We start from the raw sequence: 19,397 nt of genomic DNA, 5'->3' as shown, positions 1-19,397 counted from the left end.
TTTTTTTATGACACGGGCCCTCTAAGCCCTAAGCAAACGTTTGTCTTGTTCCCACTGCAATCTGTAATCAACCAAGTAGTCCTCTCTCTTTTTCTCTTTCTCGGCAGGATCTTATGGTCCTGTCGATGGCACAGCCCCTCCACAGGTTTCCCGGTGATGTGAGTGGATTCAGTGGGAAATCCTATTGACAGCGGCAGGACCAGACGATCCCTCTGCTGGCCAATGGCGGGCTGCCTCCTGCTGCCGAGAAATACGCTGCAGGGAGGCATAGGGCGACACGGCAGCACAGTGGTTAGCACTGTTGCTCACAGCACCAGGGTCCCAGGTTCGATTCCTGGCTTGGGTCACCTTCTGTGCTCAAACTGCATGTTCTCCTGGTGTCTGTGGGGGTTTCCTCCGGGTATGACGGTTTCCTCCCACAAATCTGGGAGTGTTGTTAGGTAATATGGACATTCTGAATTCTCCCTCTGTGTACCCGAACAGGCGCCGGAATGTGGCGGCTAGGGGCTTTTCACAGTAACTTCATTACAGTATTAATGTAAGCCCACTTGTGACAATAATAAATGATCAGATTATCTTTTTGCATCTTTCTTTGTTTCTCTCTACATTTTTCTATCTCCCACACAATTTGTCTTCTCTCTTCCTTTTCTTTGTTCCTCGTCTTTATTTTGCTCTCACTTTCTCTTTCCACAAGGTATTTCCATCTCAGTTTTCACCTACATAAAGAGTTCTTTCTCTCTCTAATAGGATTTGCCTCTTCTCTTTCTCTTCCTCTCCTCATAGGGGGGGGGGGGGGGGGGGGGGGGGGTGGTCTTTCTTTTGTTCCATCCATCACAAGGTGGTTTCCTTCTCTATTCCCCTGTCTACGTACCAGTCTTTCAGCACCTCCATTCGCCCTCAAAAACATCTGTATTTCTGTGTGAACATTTCAGGTCTGTGACCTTTCGTAACTGTGTTTTTGTTTTTGTTTCTGTGTCCCTTTACATCTCTTTTCGGCGGTGCACTGTTCGCTGGCGGCAGTATTCTATCCTCCCACCGCTTGTCTGTGGGATTTTCCATTGAAACCACCCTACGCAACTGCGAGACCCACTGGGCTAGTCTGGGATATTGGTGGGGCGCACTGGATCTGTGGTGCTTTATTGACCCTTTTTAAAATTTAACATTTTTTTTATTTATAAAAAAATTTAGAGTACCCAATTACCTTTTCCAATTAAGGGGCAATTTAGCGTGGCCAATCCACCTACCCTGCACATCTTTTGGGTTGTGGGGGTGAAACCCACGCAGACACGGGGAGAATGCGCAAACTCCACACGGGCAGTGACCCAGGGCCGGGATTCGAACCCGGGTCCTCAGCACCGTAGGCAGCAATGCTAACCACTGTGCCACCATGCTGCCCTTTTATTGACCCTTTTAACCACATTTCAGTTGAATGTTTTAAGCCTCATTTGTGTTTTGTTTTTTGTTTAAGGTAGTATCCCTTTAAGGGGCTGCCTCTTTTAATTTGTCCCTCAGTTTGATTAATTTAGTTTGGTTCAATTAAAGACAGACCAGGTGCATAGAGGCAGGAACATAGCAGAGAGCCAATCGTGGGTGCACCGTGATATTAGAAGGGACCATAAAAGGGGGCACAGCTGAGGTGGGAACTCGACCATGGGCATGCAGGTGCCATTGTGTCTGTGGAGGTTGAAGAGAGAGAGTGTTCTGTATCTACTCAGGCAGTGGGTGGGGTGTTCACCCTCTTGGTATTTCTAAGGCGAAAGAGATGGGATAAGGCTTTCAGACATTAATGCGCGTGCAACTGAGCATAATTAAAGCCCCATATGGTGTTGGGGTTAAATACTGGGGTTAAGGGTGAATCTAAAATCCAGGATGTTGATATCGTCTTTGGAAGGAGGTTAAAGGAGGCATATTTATGGCTATATTTTTGTAACTCCTTTTGAGACTTTGATGCAATAAATGTTATCGTTCGGTGTATTTAGTTGAGTGACTTTGAAACCTTCCAAATAGCAGCAACTCGGGTTGATTAAAATTCTTTATCAGTGAAATATAGTTGATGAGAAAGTTGAAGTTTGGGAAGAAACATTTTGTATAATAAAGTGAAAAAAGGCAAAATTAGTTCAATGGAATGAAGAAAAAACAACTTGACCAGAAGGAAGAAGGAAATTGGAATGCACTGCCTGAAAGGTGGAGGCAGATTCCATCATGGCTTTTGAAAGGGAATTGGATAAGTACCTGAAAGGAAAGAAACTGCAGGGTTATGGGGAAAAGGACAGGAAGTGAGAGCTGCTGAGTTGATCGGACAGTATAAATGGAGAAATCAATGATTTCAAAAGGAAATTGGATGGTAACTTGAGAGAAATAAATTGAAAGGTCTATAGGGGTAGCCTGAGGGAATGGGACTGATTGGACTGCCCTACAGAGAACTGGTATGAATTTGATGGACTAAATGACCTCCCTCTGTGCCATTGTGACTCTATACATGGCAGGTCAATTGGCCTTGTTCTGTTATTTAACCATTCTGTAATTCTAGAGCAGTTACAGTGTACATGATGAACAATTTTAATGATAAAGGGTAGAATTAGAACATAGAGAAATACAGCACAGAACGGGCCCTTCGGCCCACGATGTTGTGCCGAACTTTTGTCCTAGGTTAATCATAGATCATTGAATTTGGACACTTTTGGGCAATTTATCATGGCCAATCCACCCAACCTGCACATCTTTGGGCTGTGGAGGGAAACTGGAGCACCCGGAGGAAACCCACACACACACGGGGAGGATGTGCAGACTCCACACAGACAGTGACCCAAACCGAAATCGAACCTGGCACCCTGGAGCTGTGAAGCAATTGTGCTATCCACAATGCTACCTGCTGCCCTTAAGAACAAATTATAGAACAAATTCTCCGGCCATTTGCTGGCGGCGGGAAGTGATTTCAATGGGAATTTCCATTGTCAGCAGTGGGAGCAGAGAATCCCGCCACCAGCAAATGGCACGCCGCCTCCTGCCGCTGAGAAACATGGACCCAGAAATAGGTTATATTACAAAGACATGTAGAATGTGATCAGTATCCTTCTATGTGTAACGACAAATTATTCCTGTTTAACTTTGCTCTTTGTGCATCATGAAGTGAACCATGTGTGGGATGTGCATGAGGTTCCACCGGTCTTCATAATTCATCATTTTAAATCAGTGAAAATTCAAATTTTATTAAATTTAGAAATGACTTTCTTCCTGCAAAATAATGTGTTCTATTTTTAAAGGAACACACATGAAGATATGAGGCGAACAGGTGGAATTTTGTTGACTGGAAACAAGTGTTACAGTCAGATGTTCTAAAATTTGTAAAGTCAAGGTTGCAGACAATTTATATCAATAACTTAAATGAGGGGAATGGAGGCATGGTAGCTAAATTTTCCGATGACACAAAGATAGATAGGAAAGTAAGTTGTGAAGAGGACATAAGGAGGTCGCAGATGGATAGATAGGTTGAGTAAGTGGGCAAAAATCTACAGATGGAGTATAATGTGGGAAAATGTGAAGAATATGTGAAGTATAATGTGGGAAAATGAAATGTGCAGTAGGAATAAAAAAGCTGAGTATTATATAAATGGAGAATAACTGCAGAATTCAGAGGTGCAGGGGGATCTAGGTCTTGTGCATGAGTCACAAAAGGTTAGTGTGCATGTACAACAAGTAATTAAGTAGGCTAATGGAATGCTATCCTTTAATTACAGCAGGAATTGAACATAAAAATAAGTATTTTATGTTTCAGTTATACAGGGCATTGGTGAGACCGCATCTCAAATATTGTGTGCAGTTTTGGGTCTCCTTATTTAACGAAGGCAAGAAATGCATTGGAGACAGTTCAGAGGAGGTTCATTAGGTTGATATCGAGGATGAGCAGGTTGTCTTATGTAGAAAGGTTGGACAGGCTGGGCTTGCTTCCATTGGAGTTTAGCAGATGTGAGGGGTAACTTGATTGAAGTATATAAGATCCTGATTGTTCTTGACAGGGTTGGCACGGAAAGCATGTTTCTTCTTGTGAGTGAATCCAGAGCTAGGGGGCAGTGTTTTAAAATTAGGGGGTCACCGTTTTAGGAGCTATGAGGAGAATATTTTTCTGAGGGTTGTGCGACTTTGGAACTCGCTGCCTCAGAAGGTGGTAGAGGCAGCGTCATTGGATATTTTTAAGGCAGAGGTAGATAGATTCTGGTTGGGAATGGGAATTAAAGGTTATAACGGGGGGTGGATGGGAATGTGGAATTAGAAATGTAGAATCTGATGGAAGACACACAGGAACGCACGGTAGGATAGGAATGAACAAAGGTTGATTACGGCATACCCCAAATCACAAAGCTACATACTGCTCTCCCCAAAGAGCTTCCCTCCTTGACCTGCACCCAGGTCAGGGATTTTATACTGAGAGGTTCCCCCTTGTTAAGGGGAAACCGTGTCTCTCAATTACCGGGGGAGTTCATACTCTGAGGTGGAAGGGGGAATTTAGTCAGCTGTTGGCATCATCGACAAGAGCCAGATGCCTCTGCTCACTCCAATTCATAACAACGGCCACTATTACAACAGGGAAAGATCCCATTGCTTAAATGGACACTTTTGCTCAGTGCATTTCACAGTGGAGACCTTTCCGCTCCCGCCTCTCTAACCTCTGAGGGGTGACGGTCTCCGAGCTGATGCTTGCTTGGGCAGGTTTAAGTGACGCCGGATCTTCAGGAGGTTTACCCTCCTTGTTCCTCAATCCTGCTGCATTCTCTGGAGTATTAGAATGTGAAAGGCAAAGCGGAGATTTGACCGTTAATAGTAAGGGTTAGGGTTGGGGCTGAAAGCTTTTGTCATGCGTAGTGTTTGAAGATGGGATTTTGGAGAAGATTTAGGAAAAAAAAGAGAGAGATCTGTTAATATTTTTTTAACAGCACACTACTATGCATGGGCCATTTCGAGCGGGAGACCACATGCCTGCAAAGGAACCCACTTGATTTTCTCATTAATTTCAAAAGAAAGAATATCAGACGGGCTCATGATTTTCCCAAACAAGTTTTCTTTTCTGCCATCCACCTGAATAATGCTTAATGTCCAGGTGGAAAAGTCAGACGTTCATCCACATTTGCTCGTACGTATCCTTTCTTTAGTTATCCTGAAACTCTTTTCTAAACATCATGCTATTTTAGGGTGGGAAGAAGACTGATAAATTGTCTCAGTGGATTTGTTCCTTGGCAGCCAACCACCTTATAGTTTTCTGTTCATGCCGGCTATTATTGGAAAATAAAATTATAACCTAACAGTGTGCTTTTAAAAGATACTCCTGGAGCTCGCTCATCGCATTGCTCTCAGTAAGTCATGATGTGGAGATGTCAGCATTGGACTGGAGTGAGCACAGTAAGAAGTCTTACAACACCAGGTTAAAGTCGAACAGATTTGATTTGAATCACTAGCTTTCGGAGCACTGCTCCTTCCTCACCTTATTCATTCACCTAAGGAAGGAGCATTGCTCCGAATTCTAGTGATTCGAAACAAACCGGTTGGACTTTAACCTGGTGTTGTAAGACTTCTTACTGTGCTCAGTAAGTCAGATGATACATTGCTTTTTTAAGGACATTAATGGGGCACCGGGACCCTCCCCAAACCATCCCAACGCTAAAGATTTGGTTAGCGAGGCAGCCCTGGAGATTGGCTGTTAATAGTCTGGAGGCAGGATTTCCCTCTCGGGAACAGGAAGTCTCACCTCAGAGAACTGCTGGCAAATTGGAGGCCAGCAGCTCTACACTAGCATCACCGGGGGCAGTGGTCACTACTAGTACTGCAGGGCATGAGGAGGAAATCTGTGCTGGATCGTGTTGTAATGTTTAGGGGTCTTTTCAGTTGTCAAACTGGCAAGGAGGATGAGGCTCAGGGTTTGAGTGGCCATGGGCGTTGGGAACCTGGGGGCTGGGTACCACCTTCTGGGGGCCCTCTATTGGGTTTAGGGCCACCCACTGTAGTTTACTGGCCATCCTCCCCCCTCCAATTCCACGTTCAAATCTGCTGTCAGAGAATGTAACATCCCACCCATGATGCTTACCATGTAACACAGATATTTTTCTGCTGGATTGCCGGATTGGTGTCTGCCTTCCAATGTGTTTTAAGAGTATCATGCATATTTGGCATATTCTAAAGTCAAATGATTGATTGCTGTTGGTTACAATCACTGCTTGTAAATTCCAGGCTTCAGTTGAGAATCAGCCATCAGGAAATGATTGATTATCTTTTATTTTGAGGAAACTACTGTGGCATATCGCGAAACATTTGATTTATTGGTTTATTTCAATGTTTTGAATACTCAAATAAAGTAAACACTTTTCAAGTTCGACCCTTACAATTCTCACTTAAAATTTGTATTTTTTTAAATTTAAACTATACAATTCATTCTTCTTAGTTAAATTGGGAGACATTTAGCGTGGCCAATGCACCTACCCTGCACATCTTTGGATTGTGGGGGTGAGTCCCACGCAGACACGGGGAGAATGTGCAAACTCCAGACGGACAGTGACCTGGGGCTGGGATCGAAACCAGGTCCTCAGCACAGTGAGGCAGCAATGCTAACTACTGCACCACCGTGCCGCCCAATTCTCACTTAAAAATCATGTCAATGCGCCTGAAATTATCATCTAATTCAGCCTGAATTTTAGATACTATTTTAAATCTTAAATGAAAAAACACCTGCCATAACATAAGTCATTTTGATTGTGTTAATTAACAGTCTGCTTCTAATATCATAAAGTCAGGTTTCGATTTTTATTCGCTAAATATTTTGAATACAACTTGAATACAGACTAAAATGTTTTGAATACAAACTTTTGGATTGAGTATACCATGAAGTACACATTATTGGAATATCTTAGCATCATAGAATCCTTACAGTGCAGAAGGAAGCCATTCAGCCCACCAAGTCTGCACTGACCGTCTCAAAAAGTACCCTACGTAGGCCCATCCTACCCCGTGATCCTGTAACCCCACCTAACTGTTGGACATTGGGACAATTTAGCATGTCCAATCCACCTAACCTGCACATCTTTGGACTGTGGGGAGAAACCAGAGCACCCGAAGGAAACCCATGCAGACAAGGGGAGAAAGCGCAAACTCCACACAGACAAAGCTGGAACTGGACCCAGGTCCCTGGCACTGAGGCAGGAGTGATAACCGCTGTGCCACCGTGCCACCCTCCTTAATTTGACATGAAGTAGTTCAACAGTTTTCAACAACACACCAAGCAAAAGGTTGAACTTTTATTTTATTTCTCAATAAGCAAAGCCTGAACATTTGTTAAATGAAAGTTTTCTAATATTCCAGATCATACCTGTTAAGAGAAACAGCGTAATATTACAACCACTAACTTCCGACACTGTGTATGAGGTAACAGTTACTGCTATCTATACTTCAGGTGATGAGGCCAGTATATCCGGAGAGGGAAAAACCTGTAAGTATAATGATAAGTTACATTTCACCTGTCTTCTCATTTGGACACAACGGGTGGCATTTAATTGAGGTAACGGGACCTTGCCCAACAACTGGAAAGCTGGAAAGAGTCCCGCTTCACCTCTTTTCGGGAAAGACTGCAGAATTTAGTGCCTCTCGGGCACTTAAAGGACAGTATGGGGCCTTCCCTGGGATTAAAGATTGTAGGGGCGTGGAAGTCCAATCTGCTGAGAGCTGCTGGTCAATCGTTGGCCGGCAGCTCCATTGAACAGCAGCTCCATTGTAGAGGAGGTGGCTGCTACTGGTATGATACCCACCCAAGGCCTAGGATGGATCGTCCCTGGATCCCAGGCTGCAAGTGAGTCATGGCGGAAGGGGATTCGTGAGGTTGGAGTTGTGGAGATTGGGGGAGGGAGGAAGGGAGGGAAGATCTGCAGGAAATTGAGTGATGAATGCTTTCCAATTCCCAGGAATCACAAGCAAGTTCCCCGCCTAAAACTGGGTCAACACCGGCGACAGTGGGGTGAGGTCCTTAAGAAGACATTACTTTTCCATTTAAGGGCTTCAATTCATGGCAATGAGATGGCCTTCCACGGTCTATCCTGTCAGAAACATACTCTGGGATAGTGATGCAGGTGGTGGGGGGAGTGGTCTCCACCCACCACCCTCCCACTCAATTAAATGCTCACCCCAACCAAACCCGTTACGAGGTAGGGCATTAAATTCAGCTCAATGATTTCACAATAATGTGAATACAGTATGTGCTGTGATATGTAATTTCAATGACAAGCTGTTGATCATTTCTTTCAAATAAAACAATTGGTTGTCAAGACAAAGGATTTCAGAGCCATTTTCCAAAAAATAGCTAACAAAGGCACAATTCCTGCTTCTCATTGTGTTCTGTTAAGTTCACATTTTCGTTATGTTCAGGAACCCCTTTGCGGATTCTGAAACAGTCTCTTTCAAAATGCTTGAATAACTCAGTGCTGGTTTCAGTGCTCCTGTACCAGCCTTTCAATTCTATGCTCACGATTTTTCACTTCCATCAGATGCTATTCTTCATTGGATATCAGGTAGATGTAGAAAGGATTAATCAGGCAGAAATTCCTGAGCTTCACCCAGCAAGGGTGCCCTGAAAATACCACTGCGGAATACTAACATTGGGAACTGCTGGCAGACTTGTCTTAAGTCCCTCTCTTTGGATGTATTCACCCAGCTATTTTTAATAGATTAGTTCCTCAGCAAAATTCATGATGAATATACCTACAGTAAAGTTCCGAATTTGAATCTCCACTGAAATGAGAGCGAGCTGAGTCAGCAATTCTTTATGACTGTATCAGTGAGGAAATATGTGCCACTTGGTCCAATTTCAAAGGTCTATAAGATCATTCTCTCCGGCCGTTTATTTATATAAATAATCCAAGAATGCAGTGTTCACGTTTTAGCTAATAACAGCAGCGAAAACAGGCAGAGCTACAACTAAAATCTAGCACCTGAAGCATCACAAACTAGTGTCCAGTCAAAGGATGTTAGATTCCTGGAGAAAAACAAATGTGTTTTTAATTACAAAATGAGCAGTTCAAACCTTGTGATGCACAATACGTCAGTATCCCTTATAAATGTGTGGTTATCGCCCTTCGCAGTTTTATTTTGAACCAATCATTAACAATTGTACATGTCACTTAGTGCTATATTAAGCTTTATCTCCTGCAGTGCCATTTGCTCCACCGACTAACCTCAGTATCTCAGAGGTATGGTACAATCACTTCCGAGTCACTTGGGACAAAGCTGAGACACAACCGTTGGGATACGCTGTGATTTATCAGGCAGTTTCTGGTAAGTGTAGATTTCACTTTGATTTGTGGGAGAGGTCCATCAAGAATGAGGTTTTCTCCTTGAATTACGGGGCTAGCGCCGTCGGTCAGAAAATTCTGAATGGAATCTCACTTCACACAGTATGCCCACCCGAAATTATTAACAAAAGAAACATGAAGTTACTTTTGATATATCCTGCTTGGAATAAATGTTCTTCTCAAGATCTTTTATTCATAAAGGGAGTGACAGAGGAGAAAGGGGCGGTGGTTTTACAATGTATACAAGACTCCTTTCTGACCCAATATGTGAGAAGGCCGAGAAAGATGGATGCACAGCTGGGCCTAGTAATAGAAAATAGGCCAGTGCAGACTCGAGAAATAAGCTGTGGAGAACATCTAAGGAGTAGTGGTCACGATAAGGTATAATATATATGAATGAGATATAGATCTCATTCATATATATCATTCTGGTGAAAAAACAATTACAAGGGAATGAAGATGGAGCCAAGATAAATAAACTGGCGAAACATATTGAGAGGCAATAATATTTGCAAGAGGATGAATTTTAAAAAGATATAGGGAAGGATTCTCCATTTGGGACACTAAGTGCTAACACCGAGACTGAATTGAGAATGTTCCACATTTGCGAAAGCGGTGCCGGTCCTGGAACGATTCAAGATCTGTTTATTTGGCTAACACTAGCGCCACGTGGAACTAGTATAATTCCCATGCGTTTTGGCGTGTGATACGACGGGGTCGGGATCGGCAATGGAGAACCTGACAAGCAGGACCTTCATATAAGCACTCCACTCCCCACACACCCTCATCCCAGCCAGGAAGATGGCACTGGTTGCGCTGGAGCACACCCACCCCAATGATGAGTCAGCTGGAGCCAGAGGTTACCTCGGGGGGAGGGGGGGGGGGGGGTGGCGGCGGTGGCCTGCGAGTGCACCCTGGTGTCCCGTGGCGCTAAGTTCCCAGTGGGAAGTCAACGGTGTGCACAACTGCATGGCTGCCTTGGAGGCTGTGGCAATGGTGATCCGTGCCCAGCCACCCCCACTACCCCCTCCCCCGGGCAGGCTTCTGGCACTGGCAGATCCCACCCCCCGCTGAGCGGCACAACTATCAGCACACTATAGCGCTGTTGGACACTGTACGCTCTTCCACACCCTTTGCAGCCATGGCCCCTGTTTCTTGAATTTAAATACCACCAGTATACCAGGGCAGCACAGTAGCATTGTGTTTAGCATGGTGGTTTCACAGCACCAGGGTCCCAGGTTCGATTCCCTGCTGGATCACTGTCTCTGTGGAATCGGCACGTCTCCACGTGTCCGCGTGGGTTTCCTCCGGGTGCTCCGGTTTCCTCCCACAGTCCAAAGACATGCAGGTTAGATGGATTGGCCACGTTAAAATTGCCCTTAGTGTCCAAAAGTGTTAGGAGGGGTTATTGGGTTAGGGGGATAGGTGGAAGTGAGGGCTTAAGTGGGTCGGTGCAGATTCGATGGGTCGAATGGCCTCCTAAAATGAATTGAAATGAAATGAAAATCACTTATTGTCGCAAGTATGCTTCAATGAAGTTACTGTGAAAAGCCCCTAGTTGCCACATTCCGGCACCTGTTCGGGGAGGCTGGTACGGGAATTGAACCGTGCTGCTGGCCTGCCTTGGTCTGCTTTAAAGGCCAGCAATTTAGCCCAGTGTGCTAAACCAGCCCCTGTATCTGCACTGTGTCTGCACTGTATGTTCAAAGTGAACCTCGCCATCGATAATTCCTCCTGGCAAAGGTGGAGCATTACTGGATGTCAGGAGAATGCCGGAGCAGCCCTATTATGCCAATAGGCGTTCACTGTACAATTTGGATGCCCGTGCTGGCGTGCGGTGTACAGAATGCAAGCCTCTGTCGAGGGACTGCCGCATGCCATTCTGCAGCCCATTCTAGCCTTGTTTTTCTGTATATTGAACATGAGTAGAATGACAGGCTTTCTCATGTGTGCAGGTCAAGCCATGGAAGTCATGACAGGAGAGGATGCCGACTCAATGGTAATCAAGAACCTGCAGAATGGCCTGGAATACAATGTTAAAGTGCTTGCAGTCTATCCAAATGGCAACAGTACAACCATTGAAGGAAATGCTACAACATGTGAGTTCTAATAGTTTGAATGCAGGTCTGATTTAGACAGGACTTACAAAGTCATAATTATCAAGGGGTTTTAATGCTGATAGAAGTCAATTTACTTGAGTTAAACAGGTAAGATCCTGATGGGTTGTGACAGGATTAATGTGGAGAGGCTGCTTTTTCTGGCAGAAGAATCTAGAACTAGGGGTCATAGTTTAAAAATAAGGGGTCACCCATTTAAAATGCAGGTGAGGCAAAATGTTTTCTCTCAGAAGATAGTGAATCTTTAGCATTCTCTTCCTGAAAAGACAGTGGAAGCATTTTTGAATATTTTTAAGGCAGAGGTGGATATATTCTTGGTAAACGAGGGGGATTTAAGTTATCGGGGGTGGACGGGATGCACATTTGAGATTGCTATCAGATCAGCCATGCTCTTATTAAATGGTGGAACGGGCTTGAGGGGCCGAATGGCTTCTTGTTGATATGTTCATAATTGGCGCTGAGTTAGAAGGTTGAGGGTTCAAACACTGCTCCAATACTTGAGCACATAACCAGGCTGACAGGTCAGAGAAAGATTTGCATTTATATTGCAGCTTTCATTTAAATGTCAGCTTTACAACCATCAGGGAAGTCAGACAGAGCTTTGGTTTAATGTCTCAACCAAAATATAGGCACTTCTGGCCCTGCAGCACTCTGTCACAGGATACAAAAGGAATGTTGGATATTGTCAAAGATGAGGTGTGAAACTGAAGCCCTAGCTATTCAGGTGGGAGTTAAAGATCTTGCTGCGCTGCTTGAAGGAAGTTCTGGGCCGCTCCCCACGCTGGGGGGGAGAATCGCGGGAGGGCCGGGCGAATCACGCCACGCCACCCTGGCACCCCCCGCAATTCTCCCACCCCCTCAAAAATGGCGTGTCGCGTTTTGCGACACGCCACTTGGAGAATCGCTGCTCACCGTTTTTCCCGGCGATTCTCCGGACCGGATGGGCCGAGCGGCCTGACGACTCTGACCGGTTCACGCCGGCGGTAACCACACCTGGTCGCTGCCGGCGTGAACATCGCGTGACAGGTAAGTGTGGGGCCTGTGGGGGGCGGAGAGAGGATCGAGCACCATGGGCGTGCTCGTGAGGTGACTGGCCCGCGATCGGTGCCCACTGATCGTCGGGCCGGCGTCTCTAAGAGACGCACTCTTTCCCCTCCGCCGCCCCGCAAGATCAAGCCGCCATGTCTTGCGGCGCAGCGGAGGGGAAGACAGCAACCTGCGCATGCACGGCTGACGTCACTTAGGCGCCGCCGGCCGCGTCATTCTCGGCGCGCCGCTTTGACGCAAGCGTCAATGCCCGGCGCCCGAGATTCGCGCAACGCCGCTCCTAGCCCCCCCGGGGGGTGAGAATAGGGGGCGAGGAGTGGCCTCCGACGCCGGAGTGAAACACTCCGGGTTTTACTTCGGCGTCGGCACTCAGTCTCCCGTTGGGAGAATCGCAGCCCTGATGTCTCAGTGTCTGTTGTGTTTGCCTGCCTAACAATAGTGATTGCAATTTCAGTGCATGTGAATAGTTTTGAAATACTTCTGAGATATTTGCTAAGGTGCGAAGTAACTGCTAATTGTTCCTCAAATAGAAATTAGTGTTATTTCATCTCTCACCAGCAGAATTTAATTTGTGTAGTCTGAACAAGCGTATTACAACTAATTATCCAGTAATCCACCTCCATCTGCTGTTTGGAAGGAACGATTTTCCTCAGTTCCAATACGTTGCCACCTAATAACCTTTCATCAACTAATTTCAAGGAATAAAACGACAAATTACAAAAACATTTGAGATAACATTCAGAGAATTTTTTTCACTGAGTGTGTGAGTGAGCAAATAAAGCTAAACCCCCGATATTGATTTGAATTGCAGTTGTGTGGCTGAAAGCTGGAGCAGTCAGCTAACAGTCCTGACTGTGGAAGTGCATGGGGAGATTTTAAACTCCGCCTTCTGGCCAAACGTGTCTGGGGTGGGATTCAGGAGGTCTATACATTCCGACGGAGGGTACCCTAAACCTTTCTGTGAGGCCTCCAGGAGCATGTCTGGGAATAACCCGACAAAAAAGTAAAATATATTTGAAAAGACTCAATGGGTTGGCCTAATGGGAAACTATAGCCGGGATTCTCCGAGCCCACACCAGATCGGAAAATCAGCGGGGACGCGGGAAATTACCGCCACGCCGCTCCGACGCTGGGACCCGTGCCGGCCGCGCAAGGCCGCCTTTCGGAGTAACGTGCAGCACTCCGCCGCCGTGCTGGCCCCCTGAACACCGCTGAATTGCTGGGCCAGGAGGCCCATTGACGCCGGCGTACACCACTCCGGTGTTTACGCCGGAGTCAACACTCGGCCGCTGCAAGTCTCTGGTTAAGTTAGCAGTTGAGCTCTGGAGTCAGATCCCACAGCTTATATCGGGTGCTTGCTATCTGCGTAGAAGAGAAGATTAAAATGGAAACCTGCAGGAAGCTAACAGCGCCATGCTGATAAGTCCCAGCAATTTTAGCTCCCTACCATTAAGGACATTTCAAGAGCAACTTTAATGAACTGGAAGCAGAAGTTACAATGAAATACACCTTGCACAAGGCCTCGACCAATGGGGAGACGATGCTGGGCCAGTGCACTGGGCATCCAATCCGAGGCTGATTACTCTGCATTTGCTGATCGACTTAACAAATGCAATGAGCCTATCAGTGGCAATTGCAGAGCAAAATCAGGCTCTGATTGGTGAGTCCGAAAGAGCGGGAAAACTGGTAATGAACGGGTAACCGCGATGAGAGGCAAGGAAGAGGCTGCTGACGTTTGTGAATGAAGCCATGAGGAGCTGAGTGGGTGAGCAGGCTGGCGCTGTGTGCCGGCACGAGCAGACCCACGACCGCAATAGGCGAGCGAGACGTGACTGCCAAATCAAGCCACCAGGTCAGCTGCCGAGCAGGCAAGGCAAGCCGGTTTGCTTTGGGCAGCGGCACTAGCGGACCCAGGCCAGCAACAGGCTGCAAGGCGCACCACCCCAAATCAAACCACGAGGAGCAGACGAGCAGAGGAGCGGACCCAGGCCACCAACCAATGGGCGATGATGTCCCAAAGTGAGGGTGAGACGCGGTGGCTACGGTGAGTTAGGCAGGCTGACTTGAAGACTCCAGACGAGAGAGCTGAGTAACATTGTGAGAATGAAAGAGTGTGAGGGGTGGGGGAGACTAAGAGGGTTGGGGGGGAGACTGAGAGTGGATATGGGATGGGGGAAGATTGTGAGGGTTTGGGGGGAGGAGAGTGTGTGAGAAGGCTGCGCTGCATTACAGAGGTAGGGAGAGTTTGTGAGGGGGTTGGAGTTCCACGGGGAGGGAGTGTTTGTGAGTTTGTATGAGGAAGGGGCAGGAAACATCTGAGGCTGTCTACTGTTATGTTTGCAAATTATTCCCTGACCCTAATAAAGGGAAACAAGCATTGCCAATGGGTACTCTAACTGGAGAAATGTTGGAAGAGATATTGTTGATCATGAAACTTCCGAAGTTCATATTAAAGCTGTGTGTGCGTGTTCGTTCAAAGATGTTAATTATCTGGGAGAATTGATTCTGTGTTACTGGCTCAATTGAAAAGTAATGGGCGGGATTCTCCGACCCCCCGCCGGGTCGTAGAATCGCCAGGGGGTGGCGTGAATCCCGCCCCCGCCGGCCGCTGAATTCTCCGGCACCGGATATTCGCAGGGGGCGGAAATCGCACCGTGCCGGTCGGCGCCCCCCCCCCCTCCCCCCCCCGGCGATTCTCCGGCCCGCGATGGGCCGAAGTCCCGCTGCTGTAATGCTGGCCCCGCCAGCGTGAATTAAACCACCTCCCTTACAGGCGGTGCGGGCGGGCTCCAGGGTCCCGGGGAGGCGCGGGGCGATCTGGCCCCGGGAGGTGCCCCCATGGTGGCCTGGCCCGCGATCGGGGCCCACCGATCCGCGGGCGGGCCTGTGTCGTAGGGGCACTCTTTCCTCTCCGCGTCGGCCATCAACCTCCACGATGGCCGATGCAGAGGTGACCCCCCACACCGTGCATGCGCGGGAATGACGTCAGCAGCCGCTGACGCGCATGCACGGAATTCCGCCGGCCGGTGGAGTCCCTTCAACCCCGGCTGGAGTGGCGCCAAATGCCTTTCCCGTCGGCCAGCAGGGCGCGCCAACCACTCCGGCGTGGGCCTAGCCCCTAAAGGTGAGGGCATGGCCCCTAAAGGTGTGGAGGATTCCGCATCTTTGGGGCGGCTCAATGCCGGAGTGGTTCACGCCACTCCATCCCGCCGGACCCCCCGCCCCGCCGGGTAGGGGAGAATCCCGCCCAATGTTCTTACTGGAGGAAAATGCTGAGACGTGTTCTTGCCACAGTCAAACTTTTGTCTTCCTTGGGACTACCTCTAAGAGGACATGATGAGTCATCATTGTCACCTCAAAGAGGTAACATTTTAGCCTGCCTTAAATATCTCAATGAATTCAATGAGTTTCTCAAAGGGCACTTGAAAAAATTATCAGCAAAGTGGCTCTGGAAGACGAACATTTCAATGCATCAAACCTATGATGACTTTGTCATTATAATGGGAGAGCAGCTTAGAAACCATTTCACTAATGAAGTAAAACATACCAAATACTATTCCATAATAGTTGATTAAACACCAGCTGTGAATTGTGTGGACCAATTATGACTAGCGATGGTGAAGTTGTGGAGCGATTTCTTTGTTTTGTTCAGCTACAAACCCTCACCTCTGAGCCTCTTGAAAATCATAGCAAATTTAGGTTTGAACATCAAGAATTGCCGTGGGCAGAGCTTCAATTATGCCGCAAATTTGGCAAGAAATTATTCCGGTCCACAGGGAAGACTGAACAATGCTAGCTCATCTCATGTTCCAGTTACTCCCTGAATTTAATTTGCAATGCTGCAGCTGAATCCTGTGAGGGAGCTGTACATTTCTTTTGACTTTGTTCTAAACATGAATGCCTTTTTTTTGGTTACCACGCAGCGGTGGAATATTTTGCAATCATGCTTGGAGCATGATACAAGGATAATATAGGGGTCCATGGATTTCTCTTCAAACAATTGTACTTCCCTCACTTCAGAGTGTTAAAGAGAGGGAATTCTTAAAGCAGTACACAGGATACTAGGTGAGATGTTACACTTCACAGAATTAGTTACAAAGTCAGAGCTTGCAATATACTTCAAGTAGATAAATATATTGCAACGTCGATTATAGAAAAATGAAAAAATAATCTTAATTCTAATATAGAGTCTAGTAAAAGAGAGTTTAAAACCTGATTCCCCAGACTAAAATAAACCTTAAGTGGCAGGACTCGTCGACCCTCCGCCGGATTGGAGAATCACCTGGGGCGGCGTGAATCCCACCCCCAGCACCGGAGATTTGGCAGGGGCGGGTATCACGCTGCGCCGGTCACCCCCCGCCGATTCTCCGGCCCGTGATGGGCCGAGTTCCCGCCTGTTTTTGCTGGGTCCCACTGGTGTAAATCAAGATAGGTCCCTATCGGTGGGACCCAGCTCCGTGGCCGGCCTCCGGGGTCCTCGGGGGGGGGGGGGGGGGGTGGCGCGGGGCGATCTGGCCCCGGGGGTGCCCCCACGGTGGCCTGGCCCGCGGTCGGGGCCCACCAATCCGCCAGTGGACCTGTGCCGTGGGGGCACTTTATTCCTGCGCGCGGGCCGTGTCAGCCTCCGCAATAGCCGGCGCGAAGGTGAACCCCCTTCACATGCACGGGGATGACGTCAACAGACGGTGATGCTCCCGCGCATGTGTGGACCCCCGCCGGCCGGCGGAGTCCCTTCGGCCCCGGCTGGTGCGGCGCCAAAGGCCTTCCACGCTGGCTGGCGGGGCGCAAACCACTCCGGCGCCGTCCTACCCCTGAAGGTGCGGAACTTGGGTCGGCCCGACGCCGGAGTGGTTCCCGCCACTCCACTGCGCCATTTCTGCCTGCCCCGCCAATTCCTGGAGAATCCCGCCAAAGACATCCATCAATTATTTAAAGCAAATGATAATTTCAGGTAGCTAATCAGCTGTGCATTCTGGAGCTGTTGCGAGGACTTACTTTAAAAGTTTCCAGCTCCAGCAGATTAAGTCACTCCTTGAATTTAATCTGCAATGCTGCAGTTGAATCCTGTGAGGGGACTGTACATTATTTTTTTACTTTGTTCAAAATGCATTTGCCTTTTTTTCGGTTTCCACGCATCGGTGCAATATGTTGCAATCATACTTGGAGCAGGCAAATGGAAAACATTTGACAGTCAAAAGAATTTGTGACACCAGATGGCCCGCACGTACAGATGCTGTTTTGCCTTTGACAATTAACTTTGCTGAAAAAAGAACCCTTTTTGGCATAGTTGAATCAAATTCACTGTGGAATTTAATTTCACGCAGAAATTAAATTTCGAGACTAATCAGGTGTCAAGGCCAGAACTGACTCCACAGTAGCATAGATTGTGATTATTTCCTGCAAGAAGAGCTGCTCTCTTCTTCTGAGGGTGCATTGAAATCCCATTTGCACTGCAATGTAACATCATTGTGAAGCCCAAGACCCTTTCCATCACTGCTACGTTGGATATTATCCTCTTGTTTCAACTAGTTATGTTTTATTTAGCATTAATTTTCTTTTGCTTTCAATATCCAGCTTGCTGTTGTACTCTGCTTGGGTGGAGGTTGCCATTTAATTAGACATTAGCTTTGAAGCATTCAGTTGGTGCAATAACTTCAGCCACACCAAATCCTTTCGACTTTGTAGCTTAAAAATAATAGGAAAGCTCAGGAGAGGCAGAGCGAGTGACATTGTTGGATCCCACACCGTGGATTTAGTCATGGACTGTCCTCTGCTTAGGGCCCATAGTGAGTAATTTTCAATGTTACCATTTTGGCAGTAGACTACCAGAGCAGATTGCCTGCCGAATATTAAACCCGCTTGTGATAGCACGGGTAACAGGAGTCGGTAGAACCGCAGCTACTACTAAATGCCTCTGTTGGGGCCTTCGGCAGACTCAGCTGCAGCTTATTTACTTCAGCAGGTGACCGGCGGATGTTAATTCTGACTTCCCGCGAGAAGCATTCTGCCATGTCCATGGACAGTGCCATTCAGCAAGCTGTGCTGAAGTTTAACTTTGGCAAAACGTCACACAGTGGCTTGTTGTTTACCTTCGCAGGGATGAGCAAATTCTTGAGCATTTTGTACACTTCTAGGCCTGCTTAATAGCTGGATTTTCAAGGATATTATTCGCAGTGAGAAACATATGGAGCCACTGCACATACCCATCGAAAGCCTCTCAGTCACAGCTGTGCTCTCCCAGATAGCCAATAATACCTGTTGATGCAGCTATATTTGGAGGTCAAACCACCCATGTGTTCAAAGAGCTTTGCTTCGTAAATCTGAATTTTAAGACTATTTTGCAGCAAAACAAACCGCACAGTTCCTTTATTGGTTTGCTGGAAGCTTCGCCAACCCAAATTTGTTCAGTTAGGGAAGATCAATAATCCTGCCTCATTGCCAGACTGTGATATCTTGCAGGACAATATGAGGCTGTGTGCAGCACATGGAGTTCAAGGGCCCAACTGAATTAGTTTATTCCAGTTTGCTTTTACGTGGACAAATGGCCACAAGAGGGTGCTATTGCACCATTTCTTGTTTTTATTTGTTTACAAATCAAACTTAACCACAGGTTTCTTATTCCTAAGGGCGTACTTCCTTTTTTACCTAAAACTCCAGGGTCGCGATTCTCCGCTGCCCACGACGGGTCGGAGAATAGCGGGAGGGCCTTCCCGACATTTTTCACGCCCCCCCGCCACCCTATGGCCGCCGCACGACACGAATCGCCGCTCGCCGTTTTTTACGGCGAACAGCGATTCTCCCAAGGCCGATGGGCCGAGTGCCCAGGCCTTTACGGCCGTTTTACGACAGCAAACACACCTGCTTGCTGCCATCATAAAAACAGACACAACATGCCCGTTCTGGGCATCCA

General features: G+C 47.2%; 1 protein-coding gene across 1 annotated transcript in view; it reads left to right on the top strand.

Annotated features, from left to right (window-relative positions):
• Window positions 1-19,397, top strand: part of LOC119969537 (collagen alpha-1(XIV) chain-like) — a 200,277-nt gene that overhangs the window by 77,079 nt on the left and 103,801 nt on the right. Inside the window, 3 exon segments of the mRNA XM_038803265.1 lie at window positions 7,345-7,471; window positions 9,184-9,306; window positions 11,279-11,422. Coding sequence (XP_038659193.1) covers window positions 7,345-7,471; window positions 9,184-9,306; window positions 11,279-11,422 — 394 coding nt within the window.

This window comes from Scyliorhinus canicula, chromosome 7 (assembly GCF_902713615.1).
Source record: "Scyliorhinus canicula chromosome 7, sScyCan1.1, whole genome shotgun sequence".
NCBI lineage: Eukaryota > Metazoa > Chordata > Chondrichthyes > Carcharhiniformes > Scyliorhinidae > Scyliorhinus > Scyliorhinus canicula.
The sequence above is the reverse complement of the archived record's forward strand: the minus strand, read 5'-3'. Positions and strand labels throughout refer to the sequence as shown.